General features: G+C 45.8%; 1 protein-coding gene and 1 pseudogene across 1 annotated transcript; one reads left to right on the top strand and one right to left on the bottom strand.

Annotated features, from left to right (window-relative positions):
- Window positions 1-1,640: 1,640 nt before the first annotated feature.
- On the bottom strand, window positions 1,641-4,017 carry LOC127481448 (rho-related GTP-binding protein RhoB). The gene has a single exon (XM_051810770.1). The coding sequence runs from the start codon at window positions 3,704-3,706 to the stop codon at window positions 3,116-3,118; it is 591 nt and encodes a 196-aa protein (XP_051666730.1). The 5' UTR covers window positions 3,707-4,017; the 3' UTR covers window positions 1,641-3,115.
- A 4,223-nt stretch (window positions 4,018-8,240) lies between these two features.
- On the top strand, window positions 8,241-13,380 carry LOC127481443 (ras-like GTP-binding protein RHO; annotated as a pseudogene).
- Window positions 13,381-13,680: the final 300 nt, after the last annotated feature.

Here is a 13,680-nt window from a genome sequence, read left to right as displayed (position 1 = left end):
GCTTTCTCCTTTGGGGTTTTGAGAAGATTAGTTATTGCTGCAGTCTAACAGAACTGATAAATTTTGCAGCTATTGCAATCATTTTAATGATAAGGTTTCCAATGCAGATTTTAATACCACTGGCTGGCATCATGCAGAAGAGTGCTATGCTGAGCAGAGCCTGGGGTTTGAGTGCCTCTGCAAAAAAGAGATCTTTGGTCATGATCTTTAAGCATCCACAACCAAGATCTTTTTCAAAGGATGTTCGATTTTAGTGTTCTCAAACTGAGGATAAGAAACTCACACTTTGAATATCAGGGGAATTGAAATTGAAATTCAAATATCAGTAGAATTGAGAAGGATACCCAAAACCTGGGATTTAGGTACCTTTCAAGGTAAATTGCCTAACTGGTGAAATTGCCTGTGAAAATGTCCCTGTCTTCATTAGGGATTATAGGAAGAATAATAAACGCACAGCATGGACTAGGTGTGTACTCTAACATTTGAAATCTTCAAAATGCAAATACAGGTATTTTCACATTAACTCTGATTGACTTTCCAGGTGTTGGACAAGGAACCTGCTATTTCCATGTCAGCCTGTCTAAAAAGCCCCACCATGTTCAGTCGCAGCTGGCAGAACCCTCTGTAAGCATTTAAGCAAAAGCCATTAAATGTGCCTTGTTTGCCTTGGTATTTGTTAACACTAGTTAACAGTTCTGAACAATCTGTACCCTAGCAGATATTCATAGGTCAGAAAAAGAAAAGGCTTGACTCCTTTCTCTCATCTCTGCAAAAGGAGAGAAGAGGATTTATGAAAATATAAAATTGTACTGAAATTTCCCTAGAAGGTATCTAAGGGGTTTTACAGAAAAAAAAAAAAAAAGGAGGGGGGGGAAAAGAGACATCAGCACTTTGGGCATAGGCCTTATTGTTCAGCAAAAATCATGTAACACATTTTGCCCTATGCCACCTCTCCTGCCAGGAGCCAATGCCTGTGGCAGCATCACAGGGCCTTGAGCACCTGACCAGGCAGTTGATTCTTGGAGCAGGCTAGGGAAGGGATAGGGATAATGCCCTGCTGGGGATCCCTGACATGGAAAGGCCTTGACGTTTTACATTGCTATGGGAATTAATGAAGCCAGCAATTAGGAAAGCTGGCTTGGCAGCTTAGGAGACTCCTGTTCAACAGCAAGCCTGTGCCCATCCTCATGCCCTACTGCAGCAAGCAGGGCCAAGCAAAGTGGGGGTCACTAATAAAAATTGCTTTTATGTTAGTATTTTCTTGAACAATAAACCTTATTGCCTCTGCTACTTTTCAGTTTCTTGCCCCCTTTGCTGCTACACCGACCCACTGGAAGCATAAGCTCACCATGCACAAGACACAGAAGCTTCTTGCACTCAACAAGCATGGATTAGTCACCACCTTGAATTTTGAGTACACATGCCATGCACAGAAAAAAACTAAGGAAGCAGCTCCCCCGAAGGGAAATAAAATCACCATCCTCTGAAAGCTGCCAGACAGGTATTTCAGCCAGTGGAAAAAAAATCCAAATAAAAGCATGTGCAGGCAGGGGGCAAACTCCGGTCTAGTTCAATGCCATCCAGGTGTACTGCTGCAAACTGAGGACAGTCTCCATGAATCACAACACTGCTCTCACAAGTGTCAGCATAGTCTTTTAATACTTTACATAAAAAACTGCATACACTGTTCATAGTTTTATGTAAACATCAAATACATCTCAGTTTTTGCCATGTCAATTTATTAAAAACAAAACAGTCTCAGTACCACTGTTGAGGGAAGAGGGAAAAAAGTAAACAAACATAAATGGATACATTTGTTCTCTGAACCAGAGAAACACAAAATTATTTTCACCCAGGTTAGCCACCCTGTGAAAATAAGTTTTAAATAAACCTCAATTCTTTAAACTGCCCTTTAGTACTAAAGTCTGATGTACTTGCTGCATAAGGAACAGTACTTTCACCCATTTTTTTCCAAGGCAAAAAAATATACAGTGGTTTTGTCTTGTTTTAAATTGATTTCAACACAAGACCCAGATGAGGTTACTGAGTAAGAATGTTTCCAATGCTACAGTGTTGTATGCAGATGAGTGCATTGAGTGTTTAATTAAAAAAAAAAAAAAATCCACCAAGTTGTGCAAAGTAACTTCTTTTGAAAATAAACTTTTAAATAAACCCAAATCAACACACTTGCAGAAGACAACATTAAAGGAAGGAGCAGGCACCAAGATCATAATATGGCAATATCATCCCCTTGCTCATCCTGCCTCATCTGTCAGGAGGTGGATGTCCAGCAAGGAGGACAGTTCGGCTTTACTTTCCCGCCTGGTGGCTTCTGCAGCTGGAGTCAGTTCAAGGCTCGCATTATCAGCAGGCATCAGTCACTCAGGGCAAGTTCCTTTGCACAACACAAGTCCCAGCTGGGCACCCCCTCCCCACCTCACTTTATATAAGCACCCCCTGCACTACCCCAATTTGCACAAGACAGAAATGTAAGATATATACAGGTTTCGCTTGGGATGACCCTCCCCTCCCAGCCTCGGTCTTCAGGGCACTAACTTCCACAGCAGGTCAGGCTCAGGCCGAAACATGTGCGGGAGAGGCGAGAATGCTGCGGGCAGTTTGGGACATGCAGCCCCTTTCCCCAGCCCGCCTGGGGGGAGGCACATGCAGGCAGGAGGCAAAAGTCCCTTCGAGCATCGGCTCCACCGCCCTCCTCTTGCAAAAGAGAGGAGGCTGTCTCGGAGCGGGGAGCAGCAGGTGGTGGCAAAAGGGAAGAGCCGGGGTGCAACGTTTGCTCAGTCCAGTCTCAGCAGCTTTTTGTTTTTGAGTCCGCGACCAACTCGCAGGGGCCAGTGGTAGGAGAAGGCTTCTCCCCACCTTATTCCAAAGACTCAGGGCATGCAATCCCCCCCTCCCTCTGTCCCCGCGGCTGAGCCAGAACAACCCTTTTCGGCCAAGGCTCAGGGAGCGCGGTGCTCCCTCCCTTAGCCCCCACCCCGATCCACCGCCAGCCCCCAGCGGAGGGGACCGGCAGATGCCGTGTGCGTGCATAACCCAGCTCCTCTCCACCCGCCAACAGGTGAGCGGGCGCTGCGCCCAGCGCTCCAGACACGCCCTATAGCACTTTGCAGCAGTTGATACAGCCGTTCTGGGTGCCGTAGCGCTTCTGCAGGGCCGCCCGGGTGGCCGTCTCGAAGACCTCCCGGACACCCTCCTTGGTCTTGGCCGAGCACTCCAGGTAGTCGTAGGCCTGGATGCGGATGGCCATGGCCCGGCCGTCCTCGGTGCGCACCGGCTCCTGCTTCATGCGGGCCAGCTCGTTCCGTACGTGCTCGTCGTTCCGCAGGTCCTTCTTGTTGGCCACCAGGATGATGGGCACGTTGGGGCAGAAGTGCTTGACTTCGGGCACCCACTTCTCCGGGATGTTCTCCAGCGAGTCCGGGCTGTCCACGGAGAAGCACATGAGGATCACGTCGGTGTCCGGGTAGGAGAGGGGGCGCAGGCGGTCATAGTCCTCCTGGCCGGCCGTGTCCCACAGGGCCAGCTCCACCTGCTTGCCGTCCACCTCGATGTCCGCCACGTAGTTCTCGAAGACGGTGGGCACGTAGACCTCGGGGAACTCGTCCTTGCTGAAGACGATGAGGAGGCAAGTCTTGCCACAGGCACCGTCCCCCACCACCACCAGCTTCTTGCGGATGGCGGCCATGGCCAGGCTCGCCAAGCTGGCCTTGCCGTGCAGCAGGACGATGGCAGCGCCCTCCTCCCCGCGGCCGCCGCCTCCCGCTCCCTCTCGCTTCTCACAAGGCACCGTGGCGAGCCGGCCCGCGCAGGCAGGCGGGCGCGCCCTCCTCTCTCCACGGACCGGCACCGCGCCTCAGGACCCTGCCTCGGGGGAGCGCTACGGCCGCAGGGCAGCGCCGTCGGTCCCGGAGTCTCGAGGGAAAAGCGCCGCCGCCGGTACCCGCCCTCACAAGCACTCACACACCGGCCCCGCGCCGCCACTGCCGCAACTTGCGGCCCTGCGCCGCTATTTAAAGGCGCTCGCGACTTTCTTAATATAGCCGGCCAATGGGAAGGCAGAGGGTGAGGTCATCCCCGGCGGAGAGCGCCGCGATTGGCGAGCGCCCGCGGGCGGGGGGCGGGGCCGAGAGAGGGCGGGGACGCCGCCCCGGCCGGGCCGGGCCGGGCAGGGCCGTGGGGGGGCGGCGGGGCCGGCGGGGCCGGGGGCGCGGGGTCGGGATCGGGTGGGGTGCGGGCAGGGCCGCATCCCCAACAATTGTACTCTCCCGGCCCCGGAGTACCCCGGCTGTGCGGCAGGGCAGGGCCGGCCCTCGCAGTCCCGCTGCCCGGGATGGCCGGTGTGAAGAGTCTGGGCGGGCAGCCGAGAGAAACACACAGAGGGAACGCCGCTGGGTCCGCGGGGCTGCTTTAAAGCCCAGGCAAAGTGAGCTGAGAGGGTTGCAGGCGGTTAAATAAAACAAAAGCCTCCGCTGGGTGCTACTGGAAAAGCGCTGGAGTCGACTCTGTTACTTAAAAAATTCATCATGTTCGAGTCTCTGTCTTGCCGGCTCTTGGCCAAAAGGGAGCGGAGGAATTGTGAGCCGGGAGAAGTAGCAGGTTCGAGTTCAAGCCCTAACTGAAACGGCGGTTCAGAGATGTCGGAAGTCACAGTGATGAGAAAAACAACGTGGAAAACAAACGCAAAACGCCGGGATTTCGGTGTGCTCGGAGGGCAGGGTGTGATCCCGCACACCAAGGGACGGCTCGGCCTGGGAGCGCTGGATGTCCAGCTGGATGTCCAGTGCTGCACAGTCACACCGAGATCACAGATCACAGCGATTCTCTGTGTCCCTGCTGCAGCTGTCGCTGCTCAGCTGGGTGGCGTCCCAAGCTTTTTCCCTGCGACTATTCCCCCCTCCTCGATGTCCTGTGGCTACTGCCTCTCAGCGTTGGATTCAAAGCGTCCCATTTTACTAGCGAGCATTAGTGAAAAGAACAAAAATTAGCTGTTTGAACAATGGGGTTGTTATTAAAAATTGTGTTTAAAAATACACACTTGAAGAGCAAAGTCATCACTGAGTACATCAAGTCGCCCGAGGAGTCACTTGCAGCAGACTGTTGCAGGGGGTGTGTGTCAATAGGGCAAATGGTTCACTTAATCCTAGACATTGAAATAAAATGCATTTTCTGTGAGATTTTTGTAATTCCCATTTCTCCCTCTCAAAAGAGCACGTCCCCGGATGGGCATGGATGGATTTGTACCTTGTTCTTAGAGGGTTTGCACAGCATGTTTTAGATGAACACAATAAATTCAAACTGATGTTTGAAAGAACCCAGCAATAAAGTGCAGTCACAGGCAGAGGTGCTCTACAGCACCCGTGGCCTTTTGAAGGGCTAAATTTCTGTCTTACATCGTCCTTTTACATTTGTTGTTACTGCAGGTTTAAATTCTTCACGAAACTGTGTGGAAGTCATTCCCCGTGCTCGCATGTCCTTCTGGCGACAGAACACCGGCAGCTTGTAGGTATTTTTTTAAAATCCCGAGCACGTAAGGCCGCTCAGACGGGCGGAGAGAGTTAATTCGCTGTGTGTTTTCGCTGTATAATGTAAATCCAAACAAACTCGCCGTTCCCGCCCCCGCAGCGTTGGGCTCAAGGTGGTTTTTCGGTGCCCCCTCGCGGCGGCCCCACGCCCTGCACGTCCCTGTTCTTGGAAAAATCCACCTCTGGGGCGGCAGCAGGAGAAGCTGCAAGTGCTTCATGGATCCTGAGGGATGGTCCTTAAATATGCTTCTGGTTCCGTTTGTATTTGGCTTTTGAATCATGCCTGGATGTTTGGTTTTTGTCTTCTCATATAGCAAAACATTTTGTTAAACTGGAAAAAGAATCATCCGAATGAGCAATTAACGTCAATCATCTCACCTGGAGAGATGAGATTTCCCAGTGCCGTGGAAGGCAGGGAAATAAGCAGCTTACTCATTTCAAAACACACGGCTCTGTTGTTCACGCAGAGCACTGCTGGCAATTACCTGTGTGCCTCGGTGCAGAGAAAGGAAAGTGTTCCACATACGTGCTCTTTAACTCTTGCACTTCAAAGCAGAGTGGCCTCATCCAAACCTGTCCGCTGGTCCCAGGAAAAGGATGCTAATACTGGTGTGAAAGAAATACTTCCCAAATGTCCAGCTAACCCAAGTCAAACCTATAGCAGGGACTTGTCTTGCAGCTGAAGAATGCACATATATCTCCATCACCAAATTATGGTCTGAGCTGTAACTGCCTCATTTTCTAGTGAAGTTCCATATCTATAGCCTTCCACACAGTTGCACTGAAGGCAAAGGGCCTGATGTTTCATTTCTCACCTTGCAAGAAACACTTCAGCAAAGTCTATGTTGTTCCTTGACCGAGGGTTTCAAATACTTTTTTTCCCCCCCGGGAACTTTATATCGAAAGATTCAACCCTGTGACTGACTCAGGCTGAGATCACACTCATTTCAGTGTCCTGGGGTACACTCCAGCAACAGCATCTACGGGGAACATCTAAGTCACTGTGGTTATCACACATATATGCTTAAATGTATAATGCCTGAGACTTGGTCATGGCCTGGGTTTCATACTTCATGTAAATTTGCTACATGCCACCTTTCTCCTGCAGTGGGTTTAGCCCATAAATATCAGTGTGCTGTGTAGTAACTGCCCTGAGCTGAGAGGAAGTGAGGAGGCCACTCCTCAATAATTTATATTATCTTTCCAGGTATATATATTTGCTTCTCTACACTGGAGCATTCTTTCTTTAGGCCATACCTGAAAGCATGAAGTGAGTCAGTTTCAAGAACAGTGGAAATCAGTACATGGGAATCCTTTTCTTGTTCTGCTTGGACTGATGCATCAGGGAAGATGTGGGTCAAGACCAGCATGGCTGTGCTGTGAGTTCCACAGAAAGAGGCACAGCAGCTGTACTGTAAATGAGCACTTTGAATAATAATCTGTGGAAGCACTTAGGCTTCCTTCTTGGGGTGGTGCCTGAGAGCAGAAGCAGAAAACCTGGAAAGAGAACAAGACTTTGGGATGAGGTGGTTTTTTCCTCTCCTCGGGGAATTCTGTACAGGGTCTGTTCTATGTGATCTTATAGCGCATGGTCGTGGTCTGGAAAGCACCAGTGAGTGTAGCCAGCTCACATATTTTATGGCTGAATTTGAACTTTATGTTGTAACTTTTATATTTTCTGATCGAATTTGCATGATATGCTGAACTATAGTTCCACGAGCAAGCTGAATCTTCCCTTCCAGTTGTCCCTAAGTGTGCACTAGGCAGACTGTTAGTTCTGCAGCACCATGATTGATTGGTGAAGAAAGTATGAAGTAGGAGAAGGAAGACATCACTTGTTTGCTTTCATTGCCTGTGCCGATGGTTTTAAGATTAAAACTTAGCTTTTGGGTTTTTTTTTCTTGATTTAATCCAATTGGCATTTTTTATTGCAGAGAAGACAATTCTATTCCATTACAGGAGATTGTTTCTAGATTATATTCCCCCCTCACTCTTTCTGCTAAACAGATTTTCTAAAGGGCATGTCTGTAACTCAGATAATTTGTGTTCAAGCATAAATCTGTACCAAAAGCATGAAAGCTCTGTGGGGAAGGTAATCTTTCTCCTTTTTGTCAATAAGTAGGCAAGTAAGTACGTTGCCTGCTGTGGCATAACATGCTGAGGGAGCCATATGTGCCATAATGGCATATTGAGTCCTACACACTGACTTGTAGCACAAGCATCAAGCATCCTGCAGTCCTCATGCAGTCAACGCTTCTCAGCAAAGTCAGGAAAGCAAGAGGTAGCTAAATATGAGCAGTTCAGGGGCTCATGTGAAAATGCTCTGAGTGAATGTGGGAGGACAGGCAGAAATGGTATCTGTCTCTCTAAGCTGCTAAGAGTTTCTGGCACCAGACCACTTGTTGTGTGTCACAGCAGGTCCATTGCCTTCCAGCATCCCTGAAGAAAACCAGAGCTTTACTCCCAGACCCCCTTGTGATCAGTGCTCTCTGCAGAGAAACCAGACTAGTCTGCCTAGAAACTGGAATGCCAAGGCACAACAAGAGAAATTTAAAACAGCTATGTATTTTCATACACAGGTTTAGGCTAAGTACAGTGCACATGAAAGCACATCATCCCGAAAAGGAAATGCCTTCATGATCCAAAAGAGCTCTCTGGGACCCACTGACATTGCTCTTCCAGGGAATAAGAGAGGCAAGGCAGAAGCTGATGACTTTAATTTTGTCAGGTTCCTATGGCAAGACTATCAGATTTATATGTGAATAAGACTCAGGAAATATGGTCTGGTAGAGTAAAATTAGACCACCATAATAAATATAAGTGGCCTCATGTCTCCAGCTGGCTTCAAATTAAACAAAAGCAAGTTCCTCATCCTTAGGCTAAAAGTTTTAGACCTACAACCCCTCATCTCTGTTGAAGAATCCTTGTGTAGCTGTACAAAATAAATGGCTGACTACACAACTATACTAATCATGTTACATATCTATGTCACCAACAAAGCCTTTGGAAACAGTTCTCTCTGCAGAGAGACCAAATTAATTCAACTCCAGTTGCCTTTGTTCTCAGTTTATAGTGGTTCAGACACCTTGCAGTTTTTTTCTACCAGGAAAACTGAGACAGAGTAAAAATTGCTTGTCCAATGCCAAAAGGATAGCAAGAATTCAGTCTCCATCTCTGGAGTTCAAGACAGCATCCTTAACACGGGGATGTTCTTTCTCTTTGGACTCTGAAGTGGATAGAATTCATTTCACTGCTCTCAGGATGGTGAGACACTGGAAAAGGCTGCCCAGAGAGGCTGTGGATTCTCCATCCTTGGACATATTCAAAACTCAACTGGACATAGTCTTGAGCAGGGCACGGTGGAGTGGATAATCCCTTCTCATCTCATCGACTCTCTGATTCTGCAATTCATTTATTTATGATGTCTCAGCAGATCTGCAAAGTGATGTCTTTGAGGGTCTGTCTGGTAGGTCTGCTACTGTTTCATGCTCACACTGTCAGTCCCCTGCTCCACCAAGTAGTTTTGCACACTCAGTACTGAAATGTCTTTCACAATAGGAACAAGGAAGTTTCTGAAGTAAACATGTGATTTGTTAATGATTTGTGTAACTTCCACTTAATTGCCAGTAAAGTAGGTTCTTTAAAAAACAATTACGTCATATGGTTGGCTATATTAAGATACATTAACCTATTCCTTGAATTATCGTGGTCTTTGTGGTGGTCTTTGAAGTGTGGTGGTCAGTTCTCTCTGCAAGGGAACCAGTGACCTGAGGAAGCTGAGGCAGAAACAATCTTAGAAGAAACAAATCTAACACTGAACATTGAGAAAGAGAAGGTGGTTGATGCTGGAAATTACTATACTGTAAGGGATAGTAACGAATCTCATATAAATTAACTGTGACTATATGAAGACTGAGAATACTTTCTTAACTCTGACATGACAATAGACCATGACCAAAAGCAGCATGGATCTACACAGGATAGCTATTGCCATTGGTAGAGTTCCACTAGGAGACCATCACAGGAAAAATGTCAATAAAACTGATTTAGAAAGTTGTTCACTACAGTGTTTTATATTCCATCTCATCACAAAATTAAGTCAGTCTAGAAAATGAAATCTGCTATGGACTGAACACTGACCATAAACAATGTCTGAGATGATAAAACAGAAATATAGGGCACTGACGGAGTCCTGGTTACATCCAGACTTGGCTTATACCTTCATTTTTTGATCTATAATAACAGGCAAGAGCAAGGTACTCACAGTTTCAGAAGATTCTGCTACCAGATAAATTAAAAGGGAAAAAAATAGAGAACAAAGGTAAGAAAGGAGTATGGAAAGAAGAAAAAGGGGATAAGGGAAAGAATTCCAAACTAATGGGATTTCTCTCCTCAAGCTTAAAAAAAAAAGCTCGTTATGAGAATAAGCTATTTTGTACTTCATCTTGATTTTCAAGGAATGGCTGCTCTTAGGAGAAAGATAACTGTACTTGCATACCACTCCTGGTAAGATATGCCTCCTCTTTCTTTGCTCTTTGTGATGAACAGCTTCCCAAGTCCTACGAGCCAACTCTGATGCCTAAAATACTGACACAGAGGTAAACAGGAAAGAGATGAAACTAATTTTCTTGAATGAAACTAATTCTCTTGGACGTGGCAGGGAGGAATGAAGTCAGTCCCCGAAATGTCTGCTCAGTGTCCTACACAGACACTGATGTTATTTTAATGGGCTTCTTCACATACAGGCCTGACTCACGGCAAAACATCCTCACTTTTTGGGTTCCAGAAATCAAAGTATTCTGCCCCAGTGCCTATTATTCCTATGGCTGCCAGATAGAACTAAGGGGAGATGAAGGTATTAAGAAGAAACTAAGAAGAAACTAACTACACCAGGCAAGGAGCCAATTAACACTACAGAAGGAAAAGCTTTAGCTGCCAGCATTGGGGCATATGCTTACCTGGGGTGTTCTGCCAAGACAAAAGAAGGTGGTGATAGAGGCTTGGAGATCATTAACTAGTGTGCATTAAATGAGGAAAGGAGGAGAAAGAGACACTACAAGCACTGCCAAATTTTGAGAGAAGTGAATATTATTTTGTTGTTGGATTTCATCATGTGGAAAGGTAAGTAGATGTTTTGTTGCTGTTGTGTTTGTGCTATAAAGGCTGCTTTTATGCTATGGAAGGAAAACATCCCTTATATCTGCAAAGCATCACACTTGAACGGTTGGATTTATTTCCTTCTCCACCTGTGATATAGGCTGAAGAGCAGAATTCTAGATTTGAGATGAGTACCAGTCTTGAGAAATGGAAATGACCAAGATACCATTCTCCACAAAGGTGTTTTGATCAAGGGGGGTTACACACAGACTAGAACAGGAACATAAACCAGCACTACTGGGACAAGCACAAGAACACGTGTTTTAGTGAATCTAATCCCAGGTTCCTGGTAGCAAGACTTAGTGGCAATCAGCTATGCTGGCAAGGTTTCCTAGTATGCACTCCCTTCCATACACTTCCTTGAAGGATGTCCTTAGGGACAGGTGTCACCACACACGTATCCAATAGTCTGCTGTGCTAATAGCAGTGGATTTCTGACTGGCAGAACAGGTCTGACTTTCTCGGGGATTCATTTGTGGAGCTGGCATGGGCTTGGTTCCATAAATGAATCAGGACTGCAATGTATAACACAAGGTACAAAGGAGTAAGTGCTATCTCCACCTCTTCTTCAGGCACAGGTGAATAAACTGGGGTAAACCAGCCTGGATCTGGGGTAGGACAATCCAGTTCTTGATAGAATTCCTATCTTAAAAGTAGAGAAAAATACTAGACTTCAGTTTCTAAGCCTCTTTGTCCTTATGGTCTGAATGTATCTTAAATTTTTCTGTCGTTCCTTAGCACTTGCAGGCAGGAGACGTGAAGAAAAGGGAATGCCAACAACCACGCTCTCAACTTTGCAAGTCATTAACAATCTGGAAAGAGACTGAGACATGCTGTCAACCTAAGCAGAACATCTCAGAGACGCACAGAGATGGACCAAAATGGAAAGACTTTGGGTGCAACTCCACACTCTCCCCTTCTGTGAAGCACTGAGTGTTGGCAGCCCAAGGAACCGAGTTACAGACTGACATTGAAGGCACAAGCCTGGAAGCAGGCAAACAATGTGACTGCAGGGTTTGAAGGCACATGCTGTAACACAGTAAGTGGACAGAGAAATGTTTTGAGGTAAACCCCTTCTGATCCTGAAGTAAAGATCCTGAAGTAAAGATACAGGACTAATTGAGCGTAATTGTCGTGAACTGGGAGAACATGGAAATCTCTCACTTTCTTTTGCTGGCTTTCTCAGTGCTAGTTTCATCACTCTGGCAGCATGGTCAAAGTTTCCCAGGGGGACATAAAATGAGAATAAAGACAAATTTCTAAACTGATTGTGCACCTGGAACTGTACACTTATAAAACAAGCTTTTCCAGGTGAGAAACATAGTCAAATACACACTTAAGATTTTTACTGACTCTCCCCACCAGTATTTGCCTATTGATAGTATTATGGGTAGAAATACTGGGGTTGGCCAAGTATTCAGTATTGGATGGGCTGCTGCTTTCCTTCTACATCACTTTATGGTAGCAGTTTTGTAGTCCACAATCACACTGTGCCATAATAACAAACGCCTCAAGGATGACACTCTACATTTCCAAAAGTACCTTTCTTCCAAGAATTTCTGAGCACTTTTCAACATGAATTACCAGCCCACCTCTTGGTGAAAAGTAAGTGTTATATCCATTTTCAAAATGAGTAATTCAAACTGCTGCCTAAGAACCATCTACTTCTCAGAGCTTTCTTTTTCTAGTTTTCCAAGCCCTTTCCCATTTATCTCCTGCACCATCCTTAACCTCTATTGCCTCTCCTCTCTATTATAATCCCCTCAATGCAACCTGATATTGTACCCAAACTTTAAAACTCCTCTCCCGATGCAACTTGGATGTGAGTGTGTGCTGTGTGTAAGTGTTCTCCTGATTCAGGCAGTAGCATCATTAGCACCTTTCAAAGAGCTGTATTTATGTAGATAGATTTAATTGTTATTTCCATTTTGTATGCGCATGTGTGGGTGGGGAGGATTAGTCTGCAGATAAGTCAAAGAGCACAGGTGTTTCAGGTGCCTCTGATGTGGGACATTGAATTGGAGAGGTTTTGCAAAGATGTGAAGCACTTACTGCTCTCACTGCTTGGAAAGTAGGAACCACTTTGGTGAATCAAAGCTCACACACTCTTAGTAGGACACTGGTCAGCATATTGTCTGGTGTCTGTTTTCAGTCTAAATAAGCAAGTGCTTTCCTTCAGAAGGGTGTTTTGTTCAAGATAAGTAACTGGTTTCACTCCCAGTATTCACTGTACATATCTCTGAATTAAACTGTTGTTACACTGTGGGAAATGGAAAGCTGGCAATCTGTTTCCATTGTATACTTCTCTACAGCTGGAAAAGAGAAACTTATGGGAGGTTTTTCATCATCCCTTTGCTAAAACTGTATTTATTTACATTTTGCCATTTTTGTAAAAAAAATACAAACACTTCCTCTTTATCTGTCTCAGAACCCCAGGCCTGTTGGGATAGGGGTGGTGCTCATGCATGTGAAGAGCTCAGATATTAGCTGTGGAAGAGCTGGAATGTCTGTAGGAGACTGATGCTTGGAAAGTGATACATATGCATATCTGAAACTTGGAACAAAAATCAATACTGATGAATCTATACAGAAGCAAACTGCCAGCAGTCAATATCCAGGCTAGACTTGAGCCAGAAGTGCTCTCCTCTTATATAAGTCATTCCTCCAGTGTTGGAGGAGAAGGAAACTGTTTTATTAATCTTTTTTTTTTATTTTATGAATTTAAATATTAAACATGAGTGTTTATTAAGGAAAATAAAAGCAAAAGAAAGAAGGACTGTAAAAGAGAAGATGGAAATTAAATGAAGATTCATGTATCATTCAACAAGGCCATTTCTAAGATGAAGCACACTGTTTACTCCCTACCACCACAGTTTAAGAGAGATGTCCAATTGAAATAGCAGGGGAATTTATATTATATTAACTGAATAGGATGATATGCAGTACAATTTAAGATTTCAATGAAGAAAATATGCAAATA

The sequence above is a fragment of the Manacus candei genome, unplaced genomic scaffold, assembly GCF_025592945.1.
Source record: "Manacus candei isolate 608988 ecotype Guabito, Panama unplaced genomic scaffold, ASM2559294v1 h1tg000007l, whole genome shotgun sequence".
Classification (NCBI taxonomy): domain Eukaryota; kingdom Metazoa; phylum Chordata; class Aves; order Passeriformes; family Pipridae; genus Manacus; species Manacus candei.
Note: the sequence above shows the minus strand (reverse complement) of the source record. Positions and strands in the feature narration are given on the sequence as shown.